Source organism: Oncorhynchus clarkii, unplaced genomic scaffold (genome assembly GCF_045791955.1).
Source record: "Oncorhynchus clarkii lewisi isolate Uvic-CL-2024 unplaced genomic scaffold, UVic_Ocla_1.0 unplaced_contig_3553_pilon_pilon, whole genome shotgun sequence".
NCBI classification, from domain to species: Eukaryota; Metazoa; Chordata; class Actinopteri; order Salmoniformes; family Salmonidae; genus Oncorhynchus; species Oncorhynchus clarkii.
In genome coordinates, this window is record NW_027260972.1 from 20877 (window position 1) to 35000 (window position 14124).

General features: G+C 44.9%; 1 protein-coding gene across 9 annotated transcripts in view; it reads right to left on the reverse strand.

The window, feature by feature from the left end:
• LOC139402741 (leucine-rich repeat flightless-interacting protein 2-like) overlaps positions 1–14124 on the reverse strand; it is a 40539-nt gene that overhangs the window by 19269 nt on the left and 7146 nt on the right. For 3 of the 9 annotated variants that reach the window (XM_071146657.1, XM_071146654.1, XM_071146652.1), the window contains exons 2-5: positions 6250–6363; positions 5718–5765; positions 3000–3047; positions 477–527 (exon numbers count right to left, since the gene is read on the reverse strand). In XM_071146657.1, the coding sequence (XP_071002758.1) occupies positions 477–527; positions 3000–3047; positions 5718–5765; positions 6250–6363 (261 nt within the window). Of the gene's footprint in view, positions 1–476; positions 528–2999; positions 3048–5717; positions 5766–6103; positions 6122–6249; positions 6364–14124 lie in introns of all 9 variants that reach the window. The other 6 variants (XM_071146653.1, XM_071146658.1, XM_071146656.1 and 3 more) reach the window with 4 other exon arrangements.

The following is a 14124-nucleotide window of genomic DNA, read 5'->3' on the forward strand; positions in this document are numbered from 1 at the left end:
GTTCCTTTAAAAAGGTAGAGAACATCGCCCAGACTTTTGCAACGGTTAAACCAAGGCCCCATTCCAACTCTGATACCGGATACATGTACCGGAATGTTACCTCAGTCATGTGTAGTATCTCTGAGACGTCACGACACATGGAGGAAGAGACTTTTACATTGCTGACATTCTTGATGTCATATATGAACAGTGGGAGTTCAATGAGCTGTGTGTTAAGTCAGGGCTCCATTCAGCCTGGAGAGCTGAAGCGTTACAGATTGCGTGATGGAAATGTGTTGAGCTGACATATGCAGTGCTTACGGTGAATACAGTCTTCGCTAACGTGGGAACATTGCCTTTACTGCAGCGATACAGATTGAATGGAGCTCTTAGTCTGTCCTATATACAGTAGGCCTTATACTATGAGATGTTAGACAAGCAGGAAGTAGATATCATAGAACTAGTTATTTAATAGGATCTCTATGGTATATACTAACCCTAAGGCTTCCTCGGCTCCCCACCGACATCCGTTCCTCATCGTCTGAGATCTGGGAGGGAAAGGGACACATAAACACACAACATTCAATCAATAACACATCATTGTGTATCAGTGTGGGTTGTTCAGCTGTAGCAGTGGATTGAAGCTGCCCCTAGACACTGACCTAAGGACCAAAAGATCCCATTTGAATCCGAACCCAGTTCTGGTTTGGATTTGGAGAGGGTGAGCTGATCCTAGAGCTGTGTATAGAGGCAGCCTCTACCTCGCGTTCCAGAATCATTAGTTATATACACAATAACATATAGAAAAGAAAGCACATGTTTGTCTGACAGGCCGTATAACGTTAGAGAGGAGAAGACGGGGAGTCAGGCTGTATAACGGTAGAGAGGAGAAGACAGGGGGAGTCAGGCCGTATAACGGTAGAGAGGAGAAGACGGGGAGTCAGGCTGTATAACGGTAGAGAGGAGAAGACGGGGAGTCAGGCTGTATAACGGTAGAGAGGAGAAGACGGGGAGTCAGGCCGTATAACGGTAGAGAGGAGAAGACGGGGAGTCAGGCCATATAACGGTAGAGAGGAGAAGACGGGGAGTCAGGCTGTATAACGGTAGAGAGGAGAAGACGGGGAGTCAGGCTGTATAACGGTAGAGAGGAGAAGACGGGGAGTCAGGCTGTATAACGGTAGAGAGGAGAAGACGGGGAGTCAGGCCGTATAACGGTAGAGAGGAGAAGACGGGGAGTCAGGCTGTATAACGGTAGAGAGGAGAAGACGGGGAGTCAGGCCGTATAACGGTAGAGAGGAGAAGACGGGGAGTCAGGCCATATAACTGTAGAGAGGAGAAGACGGGGAGTCAGGCCGTATAACGGTAGAGAGGAGAAGACGGGGAGTCAGGCTGTATAACGGTAGAGAGGAGAAGACAGGGGGAGTCAGGCTGTATAACGGTAGAGAGGAGAAGACGGGGAGTCAGGCTGTATAACGGTAGAGAGGAGAAGACAGGGGGAGTCAGGCTGTATAACGGTAGAGAGGAGAAGACGGGGAGTCAGGCCATATAACGGTAGAGAGGAGAAGACGGGGAGTCAGGCCGTATAACGGTAGAGAGGAGAAGACGGGGAGTCAGGCCGTATAACGGTAGAGAGGAGAAGACGGGGAGTCAGGCTGTATAACGGTAGAGAGGAGAAGACAGGGGGAGTCAGGCTGTATAACAGTAGAGAGGAGAAGACAGGGGGAGTCAGGCCGTATAACGGTAGAGAGGAGAAGACGGGGAGTCAGGCCGTATAACGGTAGAGAGGAGAAGACGGGGAGTCAGGCCGTATAACGGTAGAGAGGAGAAGACGGGGAGTCAGGCTGTATAACGGTAGAGAGGAGAAGACGGGGAGTCAGGCTGTATAACGGTAGAGAGGAGAAGACAGGGGGAGTCAGGCTGTATAACGGTAGAGAGGAGAAGACGGGGAGTCAGGCTGTATAACGGTAGAGAGGAGAAGACGGGGAGTCAGGCCGTATAACGGTAGAGAGGAGAAGACGGGGAGTCAGGCCATATAACGGTAGAGAGGAGAAGACGGGGAGTCAGGCCGTATAACGGTAGAGAGGAGAAGACGGGGAGTCAGGCTGTATAACGGTAGAGAGGAGAAGACAGGGGGAGTCAGGCTGTATAACGGTAGAGAGGAGAAGACGGGGAGTCAGGCTGTATAACGGTAGAGAGGAGAAGACAGGGGGAGTCAGGCTGTATAACGGTAGAGAGGAGAAGACGTGGAGTCAGGCCATATAACGGTAGAGAGGAGAAGACGGGGAGTCAGGCCGTATAACGGTAGAGAGGAGAAGACGGGGAGTCAGGCCGTATAACGGTAGAGAGGAGAAGACGGGGAGTCAGGCTGTATAACGGTAGAGAGGAGAAGACAGGGGGAGTCAGGCTGTATAACAGTAGAGAGGAGAAGACAGGGGGAGTCAGGCCGTATAACGGTAGAGAGGAGAAGACGGGGAGTCAGTCAGAATAACGGTAGAGAGCAGAAGTCGGGGAGTCAGGCCGTATAACGGTAGAGAGGAGAAGACGGGGAGTCAGGCTGTATAACGGTAGAGAGGAGAAGACGGGGAGTCAGGCTGTATAACGGTAGAGAGGAGAAGACAGGGGGAGTCAGGCTGTATAACGGTAGAGAGGAGAAGACGGGGAGTCAGGCCGTATAACGGTAGAGAGGAGAAGACGGGGGGAGTCAGGCCGTATAACGGTAGAGCGGAGAAGACAGGGGGAGTCAGGCTGTATAACGGTAGAGAGGAGAAGACGGGGTGTCAGGCTGTATAACGGTAGAGAGGAGAAGACAGGGGGAGTCAGGCTGTATAACGGTAGAGAGGAGAAGACAGGGGGAGTCAGGCTGTATAACGGTAGAGAGGAGAAGACAGGGGGAGTCAGGCTGTATAACGGTAGAGAGGAGACGACAGGGGGAGTCAGGCTGTATAACGGTAGAGAGGAGAAGACAGGGGGAGTCAGGCTGTATAACGGTAGAGAGGAGAAGACAGGGTGAGGATACAGACCGACGTGTGTCTCCGTGAAGGACGGGAGGAGTACCTCTCACTCTCCTCCTGGAAGGCCCGGAAGGAAAGAGGAAAAGAAAGTACCCGGTTAAAGGTTAGAGGTCAGGAGGAAAGGTCAAGAAGGAAGTGGTTCTGGTTCTGCCACCAGATGTGGACAAGATAGACAAAGACCAAACAAAAACACATTCTGCACAGGGTAAAACTGGATTGGTTTTGGGACCACTGGGGCTGGGCTGGGGTTATTTCCATTTCCATTCCTGTCAGTTGACCTGGATATAGAACATCTCCAATTGACTGAAATTGAAATGGAATCAAACCCATGTCTGGACATGACAAGACACTGCATGCGTTTATTTACAGTACACTACTTATGCATTCCCTGGCCTCTCTACTCTGATGCAGGCAGACAGCCACTGGTTAGACAAGCCCAGAGAGAGGTGGGGGTGGGGTGAGGGTTTAATCCTCCCGGTGGGTTGTCATGGCGATCCCAGTACCGTGAAAAGGGTTTAACCCCTGTCAGATGGCATGGGAGACCCCCGTAGCGGTACAGGATCTAGTGAAATGAGGATCAGCTCTGTCCCTGTCTGGCCTGGTTCATGACAGACCTTTAAAAGCACACATGCTTCCCTTGTGTTGACTGAGAGTACATACACATGCCAAGCTACTAGGTCCAGCTGTATCCAGGACAACTGTGATATTATCAACAGGATGGGACATTGAAATAGAGAATACTAAACACATATATTGCACAACACAGGCGATGTTGTGTTCAACACTGTGCATGCCTCACATTTACTAAACACTTCCTCGATGCAGGCGATGCAGGCAATGCACTGTACACAGTGCAAACACTACTACTACCTAGGGTTTGCAATGAGCTGTTTCAACAGACAGTATATATTATATTACCAGTGTGCAGTGAGCTGTTTCAACAGACAGTATATATTATATTATCAGAGTGCAGTAAGCTGTTTCAACAGACAGTATATATTATATTATCAGTGTGCAGTAAGCTGTTTCAACAGACAGTATATATTATATTATCAGTGTGCAGTAAGCTGTTTCAACAGACAGTATATATTATATTATCAGAGTGCAGTAAGCTGTTTCAACAGACAGTATATATTATATTATCAGTGTGCAGTGAGCTGTTTCAACAGACAGTATATATTATATTATCAGTGTGCAGTGAGCTGTTTCAACAGACAGTATATATTATATTATCAGTGTGCAGTGAGCTGTTTCAACAGACAGTATATATTATATTATCAGTGTGCAGTAAGCTGTTTCAACAGACAGTATATATTATATTATCAGTGTGCAGTGAGCTGTTTCAACAGACAGTATATATTATATTATCAGTGTGCAGTGAGCTGTTTCAACAGACAGTATATATTATATTATCAGAGTGCAGTAAGCTGTTTCAACAGACAGTATATATTATATTATCAGAGTGCAGTGAGCTGTTTCAACAGACAGTATATATTATATTATCAGAGTGCAGTAAGCTGTTTCAACAGACAGTATATATTATATTATCAGTGTGCAGTGAGCTGTTTCAACAGACAGTATATATTATATTATCAGTGTGCAGTGAGCTGTTTCAACAGACAGTATATATTATATTACCAGTGTGCAGTAAGCTGTTTCAACAGACAGTATATATTATATTATCAGTGTGCAGTGAGCTGTATTATATTATCAGTGTGCAGTGAGCTGTTTCAACAGACAGTATATATTATATTATCAGTGTGCAGTAAGCTGTTTCAACAGACAGTATATATTATATTATCAGTGTGCAGTGAGCTGTTTCAACAGACAGTATATATTATATTATCAGTGTGCAGTAAGCTGTTTCAACAGACAGTATATATTATATTATCAGTGTGCAGTGAGCTGTTTCAACAGACAGTATATATTATATTATCAGTGTGCAGTAAGCTGTTTCAACAGACAGTATATATTATATTATCAGAGTGCAGTGAGCTGTTTCAACAGACAGTATATATTATATTATCAGTGTGCAGTGAGCTGTTTCAACAGACAGTATATATTATATTACCAGTGTGCAGTAAGCTGTTTCAACAGACAGTATATATTATATTATCAGTGTGCAGTAAGCTGTTTCAACAGACAGTATATATTATATTATCAGTGTGCAGTAAGCTGTTTCAACAGACAGTATATATTATATTATCAGAGTGCAGTAAGCTGTTTCAACAGACAGTATATATTATATTATCAGAGTGCAGTAAGCTGTTTCAACAGACAGTATGTATTATATTATCAGTGTGCAGTAAGCTGTTTCAACAGACAGTATATATTATATTATCAGTGTGCAGTAAGCTGTTTCAACAGACAGTATATATTATATTATCAGTGTGCAGTAAGCTGTTTCAACAGACAGTATATATTATATTATCAGTGTGCAGTGAGCTGTTTCAACAGACAGTATATATTATATTATCAGTGTGCAGTAAGCTGTTTCAACAGACAGTATATATTATATTATCAGTGTGCAGTAAGCTGTTTCAACAGACAGTATATATTATATTATCAGTGTGCAGTAAGCTGTTTCAACAGACAGTATATATTATATTATCAGTGTGCAGTAAGCTGTTTCAACAGACAGTATATATTATATTATCAGAGTCATCATGCAATCACAGCAGTCTAACAGAAACTAGCAGGGATCTTATACTGCAGTACACATCCTACCATCCACTGCTCAATGTGGCCCCATTTGTTGTCCAGACCATAGTATTTCTGGGGGCGGAGAGGAGAGGGCAGGAAGAGGAAACCAGAGGAAGGAAGACATTAGAAAGGAGAGACAAGGAAATGGAGAGAGGTAAAAGCGACTTGTTTTTTAACAGTGCTGAACCCAAATAACCGTACATGTTTGACAAAAGATACACACAGCGAGTGATTTGATTTAGGTCAAGGGATTTGAAAGATACATTCATTGATCTTTGATCTGACAACGACAGTTAGCATTCAGATGCCAATAGGAGTGTAACGTGAACAGGAAAGAGAGAAGGAGAACGTTTGAAGCAAGGAGGCCTACCTTCTGGCTTTGATACACCTAAAACAAAATGGAGGCCTACCTTCTGGCTTTGATACATCTAAAACAACATGGTGGACAGAAGGAGCAGGACACCACGGAGAAGAGAAGGCAGGACAATAGAAAGACAGTAGGTTAGGACATGTTGTTAGTATGGAAGACGAACAGGTTTTTGGTCAAGTATATTACCACCATGCAGAGGTGTGTGTGTGTCACCTCTTTCTGCTGTCTCTCCAGTTCCTTCATGCGTATCTCCCGTGCCTCTGCTCTGGCCGCCCGCTTCGCTGCCAGTCTCGCCTCAGCCTGAAGAAGACACAGACAGAGAAAGACATTATACATTCAACAGGGTGTATAACAGTCAAATCAAAGCAGACCATACAATACTCCATGGTCTCTAATCATTATCTCTGCAATGACTGCCATTACTGCTAGCGTTAGCGTGAGCAAGCTGAGCAGAAAGTTCAACATAAAACTCAGTAAGCCCATTAGGTAAAGATGACACATTGAGCCGTGCTGCCATCAAATAAGTAGTAATTGACATGGAACCAGTTCATGAAATAATAGTTCATTATTAAGTTCCAAATGAGAGGGAAGCGTTACCATAGCAGCTAAGAGTGAGGGACTGGGAGCTTGGTGTTGAGGCTGTGGTTCCTGTCTTTCTGTTAGTGTTTACTATGCAGCTAGCTGGCTAATATAGCTTGAAACAAGCCTTTGAAGTTAAATTAGATCAGAGTGCTTTTAAGTCTGCCCGTCCTCAATAACCTTTAGCATTTGGTTATCAATGCTGCTGTGATCTCGTCACTCATTTCATTGTTTAAGAGAATACCATGATGACCAATAGCCATGCTTAACACACACACACACACACACACACACACACACACACACACACACACACACACACACACACACAGCTGATTGCTGTATAGGTTCCAGGTAATCCACTTATTCTAATACGCTGTATGGTATTATTTTTGTAAAAAAAATAAAAAAACATTTATTTAACTAAGCAAGTCAGTTAACAACAAATTCTTATTTACAATGACAGCCTACCGGGGAACAGTGGGCTAACTGCCTTGTTCAGGGGCAGAACGACAGATTTTTACCTCGTCAGCTTGGGAATTAGATTCAGTAACCTCTCGGTCACCTGCCCAAGACTATAACCATTAGGCTACCTGCCGCCCAATATTATTGTTATTATATTATTCTAAACAAAGAACAAAAATGATTTGATACCAATGATCAGTCTTTTCTAGTTCTGCTTCAGTCTATTCTAGTTCTGCTTCAGTCGTTTCTAGTTCCGCTTCAGTTGTTTCTAGTTCCGCTTCAGTCGTTTCTAGTTTCGCTTCAGTCTTTTCTAGCTTTGCTTCAGTCATTTCACACACTACTCCACTCACTCAGTCACACACACACACACACACACACACACACACACACACACACACACACACACACACACACACACACACACACACACACACACACACACACACGTTTTAATGGCATCAGCTGATTACTGGTCTGGTGACACAGAGCTTCCAGACCAGCTATCAGAGGTCATGATTGCATCGCCAAAAATGAATAAGGTCCCGAGTCGTTCAGTGAAAGCTGAGATCAGGGCCCCAAAATAAAATACTAAACACTGGCTGTCTTACCTTCAACTGAGAAACAGCAGACAGAAAATCCATTCAGGACAGAAACCCACTACTTTAAGATTGTCTCTCTATTCCACAACCAAACCATATGAGAACGGCTTTCACTTTCTAGTTCACCACTGAAGTGGCCTTTAGGAAACATATGCGTCCCGTTTACAGCTTCTCCCACAATCTTCAATCACAAGAATTAAAGTGATTCTGAAAAACGCAGGACTAGCAGCAGCCACAAGAGGGGAGTGTTCCCTATGTCGTTTTATTACTGAGAGAGGCTGTGGATGAGCCAGCATTTCTGTCTGGGCACTGGTGAGGACACACCCACCCTCACTCTGACCATAACAACACTGCTTCCCCTAGCAACAGCCCAGCCTACAACCAAGCACATCTGATTCCCTTTAAAACATATTCAAATAACCAGATTCCACTTTTTGATGTCCATGTCATCTTTAATGCTTGTTTCGTTGTCTATTTGCAGAATAGATCAAATCCATAAGATCCTTGAGGATTCAATGGCACCATTCCAGTTCATCCTCCACTGTCATACTCTCAATCTGAATGTGTATAAGTACTGTGAAGAGAGGAGGGCAGTGGCATAGGGCCAGGCAGTGCTGGCAATGTGTGTGCACTGGGGCCCTTGGCTATGGGGGGCCTGCAAACTCTCACTATCAAGTGTTGCATTGGCCTTCTAGGTATCTGCATAGCAGGCCCTAGAATTTGTACATTATACACCATTGCAAAAGTCATTACATTGTTTAACTGAAAGATGGGCCTACATGTCATTTGCACAGCAACACATCCCAGTCATGGTAATTTGTAACTTAAAAAAAAAAAAATGCCACTACATGCCACTAAATATTTGAATGTATTGATGACTAGTACATCTATTTGGTCCACAAAACAAACCTCAATGAACAGTTCCAATGTTATTTGTTATTGTTGTGCAAAGACTGCTGGCAAATATGCAAATACTGTTCAATAATATTGTAGAGGAGATTCAGAGGCATGCCTTATTGAGGGCGTGGCTTTCAATTAGTTATTTTTGGCCACCCGGAAGGGTGAATGTCTTTCCAGTTCATCTGGTCTGTTCACTTTCAATTACCGTTGTGAATTGTGATGGGAGGCCAAATGATCGTTTTGTTCACACAGGCCTGGGAAGATTTAGTCAGAGCCACTGGAAGAGGGTGTAACTATAGAGATCATCAGGCTACTGAAGGGCTCACTTCTGCCTAACTACAACACAGACAAAGGTAAATGGAATACCAGTCTGCTAGTTGAGGCTGGTGCTTTATGTTAGCCTGGAAAGGCCTTGATCCAGTCAGGCCTGTTTCCCCATTGTGTTTGTTTCACAGCTCGTTGAGAGGACGGAGATAGCAGTCAGCACACAGAAAACCGTTTGAACAGCAATACTGCACAACTGTTTGTAAATGAACACAGGCTGTTAAAGGCCCAGTGCCATCAAAAACATTATTCATTTCCTGTGTTTTATATATATTTCCACACTAGGAGGTTGGAATAACACTGTGAAATTGTGAACATTTTGATAATGCCCTTTTAGTGTAAGAGCTGTTTGAAAAGACCTCCTGAAATCACAGCCCGTTGTGGTGAGATGGAGTTTTGGCCTGCCTCAGACAGTAAATTAGTTAATAGACCAATAAGAAAGAGGGTTCCAAACCTCCCTGCCAATAACTAACAGTTTTAACTAACAGACCACTACCAGACAGTCCTATACATTTTTTTGCTTGAAAAATTGCTCTTTGCTAAAAAAAAGCTGTTTTTTTTTTTTTTTTTTTTTACCATTTTGATTGAAAACAATGACAGGAAGGTACTTAATTGTTACCCAGAAATTATTTAATATTGAGATATAAATGGCTGCATTGGACCTTTAACATGAATTGAACAGGATGAAATGTAACTGAATTATGAACCTTTATTTAATGTAAGTGTAGTCAGTTAAGAACAAATTCTTATTTACAATGACGGCCGACCCCGGGCCAATTGTGCACCGCCCTATGGGACTCCCAATCACAGCTGGATGTGATGCAGCCTGGATTTGAACCAGGGACTGCAGTGACACCTGTTGCACTGAGATGCAGTGTCTTAGACCGCAGTGCCACTCAGGAGCAATCTTAATGTTCTCACTCCAAGAGAGCTAGTGGTGCCAAGCATTCAATGCCATCACGGTAACGATACAAAACAAAACAGAAAATAGAACCTGGATAAGAATGCCAGCCGAGCCAGTAAACAAACCAAACTCAAGAAACAAAGGAAAATGCAATAACCACTAAAGGTATTTATCTTCACTAAAATGTGAAGCAAAGAGCTATTACTAACTAATTACAACCACATGTGACTGCACTGCTGTGTGCCTATTGCCTCAAGCAGTCAAGGACCTGCAGAGAGAGAACTGAGAGACTGAGGCAAGGATTCAATCTGGCTTGGCTGTTGGAGAGAAGTGAAATAGCTTGGATGCTGCCTTGAGACTGAGACACATGGGTTATTCATTAGTAACAAGCAGCATTCCACGCTGTGAGTCTTCGGCTCATAGTCTCACATTGAGCGTCATTGGTACAGTACGGTGGCCTCATTGGGTCAAAAGACTGCAGCACTATTCAGGAGATTTAGGATACAGGATTATGTCAGGGTAGATTAGGCAGGTAAGCCTGGTGAGACTCAGTCTGGTTCATGGGCCTTCACTGTGAAGAAATCGTAAAGGCAGCCTGCCTAGCCCAACCTGCCTTACAGCTTGCCTGGTCTGCCTGTCAACAGAGACCGATGAGGAGGGTGGAGGTCTGGGGCTGCCTGTTAACAGAGACCGATGAGGAGGGTGTTCTGGGGCTGCCTGTCAACAGAGACCGATGAGGAGGGTGTTCTGGGGCTGCCTGTCAACAGAGACCAATGAGGAGGGTGGAGGTCTGGAGCTGCCTGTCAACAGAGACCAATGAGGAGGGTGGTCTGGGGCTGCCTGTCAACAGAGACCGATGAGGAGGGTGGAGGTCTGGGGCTGCCTGTCAACAGAGACCAATGAGGAGGGTGGAGGTCTGGGGCTGCCTGTCAACAGAGACGGGGGGGTCAATGTAAATAGTTGGGGTAGCCCATTTTCTTACTGTTCAGCAGTCTTATGGCTTGGGGGAAGAAGCTGTTAAGAAGCCTCTTGGACCTAGACTTGGTGCTCTGGTGCCGCTTGCTATACGGTAGCAGAGAGAACAGTCTATGACTATAGGGTGGCTGGAGTCTTTGGCTATTTTTAGGGCCATCCTTTGACACCGCCTGGTATAGAGGTCCTGGAAGGCAGGAAGCTTGGCCCCAGTGATGTACTGGGCTGTATACACTACCCTCCATAGTGTCATTTTAACCACTAGGGTTGTGAAACTAAGTGGATCTTTGGAAATATCGCCACTAAATCAAATTCAAGTTTAGGGACATGTGACAATAAAGTGAATGACTAAGTTAACAGAATTTATACAATTTCATTGGGAAAAAAGTAATGAAAGGTGAACCTGTGAAAATGGTGTCTATGCTTCAAGCCATAACTGTATATCTCTGGTCACACAAAAAAGTAACGTTGGATCGCGTATTGTGGGCCTATATACAGGACAGAAATACCAGAAATATAATCCAGGATTTTTACAACTGGCTGCATCCATCCCTTTCCAGACAAAACACTCCCCTGGTTTCTTTGAACCTTTATTTAACCAGGCAAGTCAGTTAAGAACAAATTCTTATGTACAATGACGGCCTACCCCAGACGACCCCGGGCCAATGGTGCGCCGCCCTATGGGACTCCCAATCACAGCCGGATGTGATACAGCCTGGATTCAAACCAGGGACTGTAGTGACACCTCTTGCACTGAGATGCAGTGCGTTAGACCAATGAGTCAATCGCGAGTCCAGTTCTTAAAGACTGCTCTGATAAAACTAGCCACTGGTCAGTACTATTAGAGGCCTGGAAGCTTTACACTAGTCGGCCTGGACAGCAGCAGCACTGGTCAGTACTATTAGAGTCCTGGAAGCTGTGCACTAGTCGGCCTGGACAGCAGCAGCACTGGTCAGTACAATTAGAGGCCTGGAAGCTTGTACTAGTCGGGTTGGACAGCAGCAACACTGGTCAGTACTATTAGAGGCCTGGAAGCTTTGCACTAGTCGGGTTGGACAGCAGCAGCACTGGTCAGTACTATTAGAGGCCTGGAAGCTTTGCACTAGTTGGGTTGGACAGCAGCAGCACTGGTCAGTACTATTAGAGGCCTGGAAGCTTGCACTAGTCGGCCTGGACAGCAGCAGCACTGGTCAGTACTATTAGAGGCCTGGAAGCTTTGCACTAGTCGGGTTGGACAGCAGCAGCACTGGTCAGTACTATTAGAGGCCTGGAAGCTTGCACTAGTCGGCCTGGACAGCAGCAGCACTGGTCAGTACTATTAGAGGCCTGGAAGCTTTGCACTAGTCGGGTTGGACAGCAGCAGCAATGGTCAGTACTATTAGAGGCCTGGAAGCTTTGCACTAGTCGGCCTGGACAGCAGCAGCTCCCATCCAGAACAGACCTCATGGAGGCTTAAAAGCAGAACAGCTTTGTAACTCCAGATGTTTTCCTTCACCAGTGTCAAGACCTTCACAGACATGATGCATCCCTACGGATCTATTCATAGCCAGGCTCTCTGAGTGAGAGCAGAGGGAAGGGCCACCTCAACACTTACTGTAAAATAAAGTCTCTTGGAAGTTATTCAGTGCACTCCTCTCATAGGGGCAAATCCTAACTTCCCGTTAAGACGAAATCCTCTGTTCTGCCGTTGACCTCAATGAAAGTTAGGCTTCGCCCCATCGTGAACACATAAGTGCAGGAAAATGTGATCATTATAAACGGTTGATCACTTTAACCTAAATAGTTTAGTAAAAGCGTAATGCACTGTACTTTATAGTACATTCTAGTCTCATGCTGTGCTCATGAGGCCTTGTTTGGGGGCAGAGTAGAGTTTCCCATTCAGGTGTGTTGTGACAACCCCATAATACTATAACAGTACATTCTAGTCTCATGCTGTGCTCATGAGGCCTTGTTGGGGGGCAGTGTAGAGTTTCCCATTCAGGTGTGTTGTGACAACCCCATAATACTATAACAGTACATTCTAGTCTCATGATGTGTTGAAGCAGTAGTGGGGGTTGAGCACTTAGCTTGGAGTTTTCTGGGATGTTTGAGACTAATGTCCATGCAGAGAACACATGGTGTCTGTCTGTCTGATACATCCCCGTACAGGCCAGAGCCCTGATATATACATAGCAGCATTTTACTGTGGTAATCTTCTTAGGAGGAGCCTCATGCAGAGATTTATGCACTTTGAAGAGCAGCAGACTTCTGTGTGTGTGTGTGTGTGTGTGTGTGTGTGTGTGTGTGTGTGTGTGTGTGTGTGTGTGTGTGTGTGTGTGTGTGTGTGTGTGTGTGTGTGTGTGTGTGTGTGTGTGTGTGTGTGTGTGTGTGTGTGTGTGTGTGTGTTAGGCTCTTTAGACCATATTATAAAGACACTTAATGGACAAAATTGCTCTGCCGTGATGCCCAACATGCTGATGGAAGTGAGGGGAGGGAGAAGGGTGGCAGTACAGTCACATCCCCTAATGTCAACACAGTCAGGGAGGACAAGTTAAGAGAGCCGGTACATGTAGCAATGACTCCATGTTTCAGATATCTGGCATGCCTGTGTCGCTGTAAGCTAAGCAGTCAAACCTTTACATTCACCTATCTGATCATTTCAGACAACAGTGACTACAGCACTTCAAGGAAGGAAGGTTAGGCCTCTGACTCAGTAGATGTATTGAATCATCATCGCTGATGGGAGGTCAAAGGTAGCTGGAAGTCTAGACCAATCGCCTGTTCATCACACTTCACTAATCGCCTGCCACCTCACCCAACCTCACTCGTTGGGAATCCCTTTTAGATTAAATGGGTCAAATATTGTTTTGAGACATGATTAATGATTTAGCCAGAATACAGTAAAATCTGGTTACTGTTGCCATGCCACTACTCCAGCAGTGATTAAAGTGCAGGTTCACGTTTTTCTTCATGAATCTTGTTCTGGAGGCAGCTCTGCAGAGTGCTAGCTGGCACAGCCGCAAAGTCATAGGAGGAGGATTTTAAACCTAACCTTATCCCTAACCTTAACCAGACTGCTAACCCTAATGCCTAACCCTAACCTTATGCCTAACCTTAACCAGACTGCTAACCCTAATGCCTAACCCTAACCTTATCCTTATCCCTAACCTTAACTAGACTGCTAACCCTAATGCCTAACCCTAACCTTATCCCTAACCTTAACCAGACTGCTAACTCTAATGCCTAACCCTAACCTTATCCCTAACCTTAACCAGACTGCTAACCCTAATGCCTAACCCTAACCTTATCCCTAACCTTAACCAGACTGCTAACCCTAAT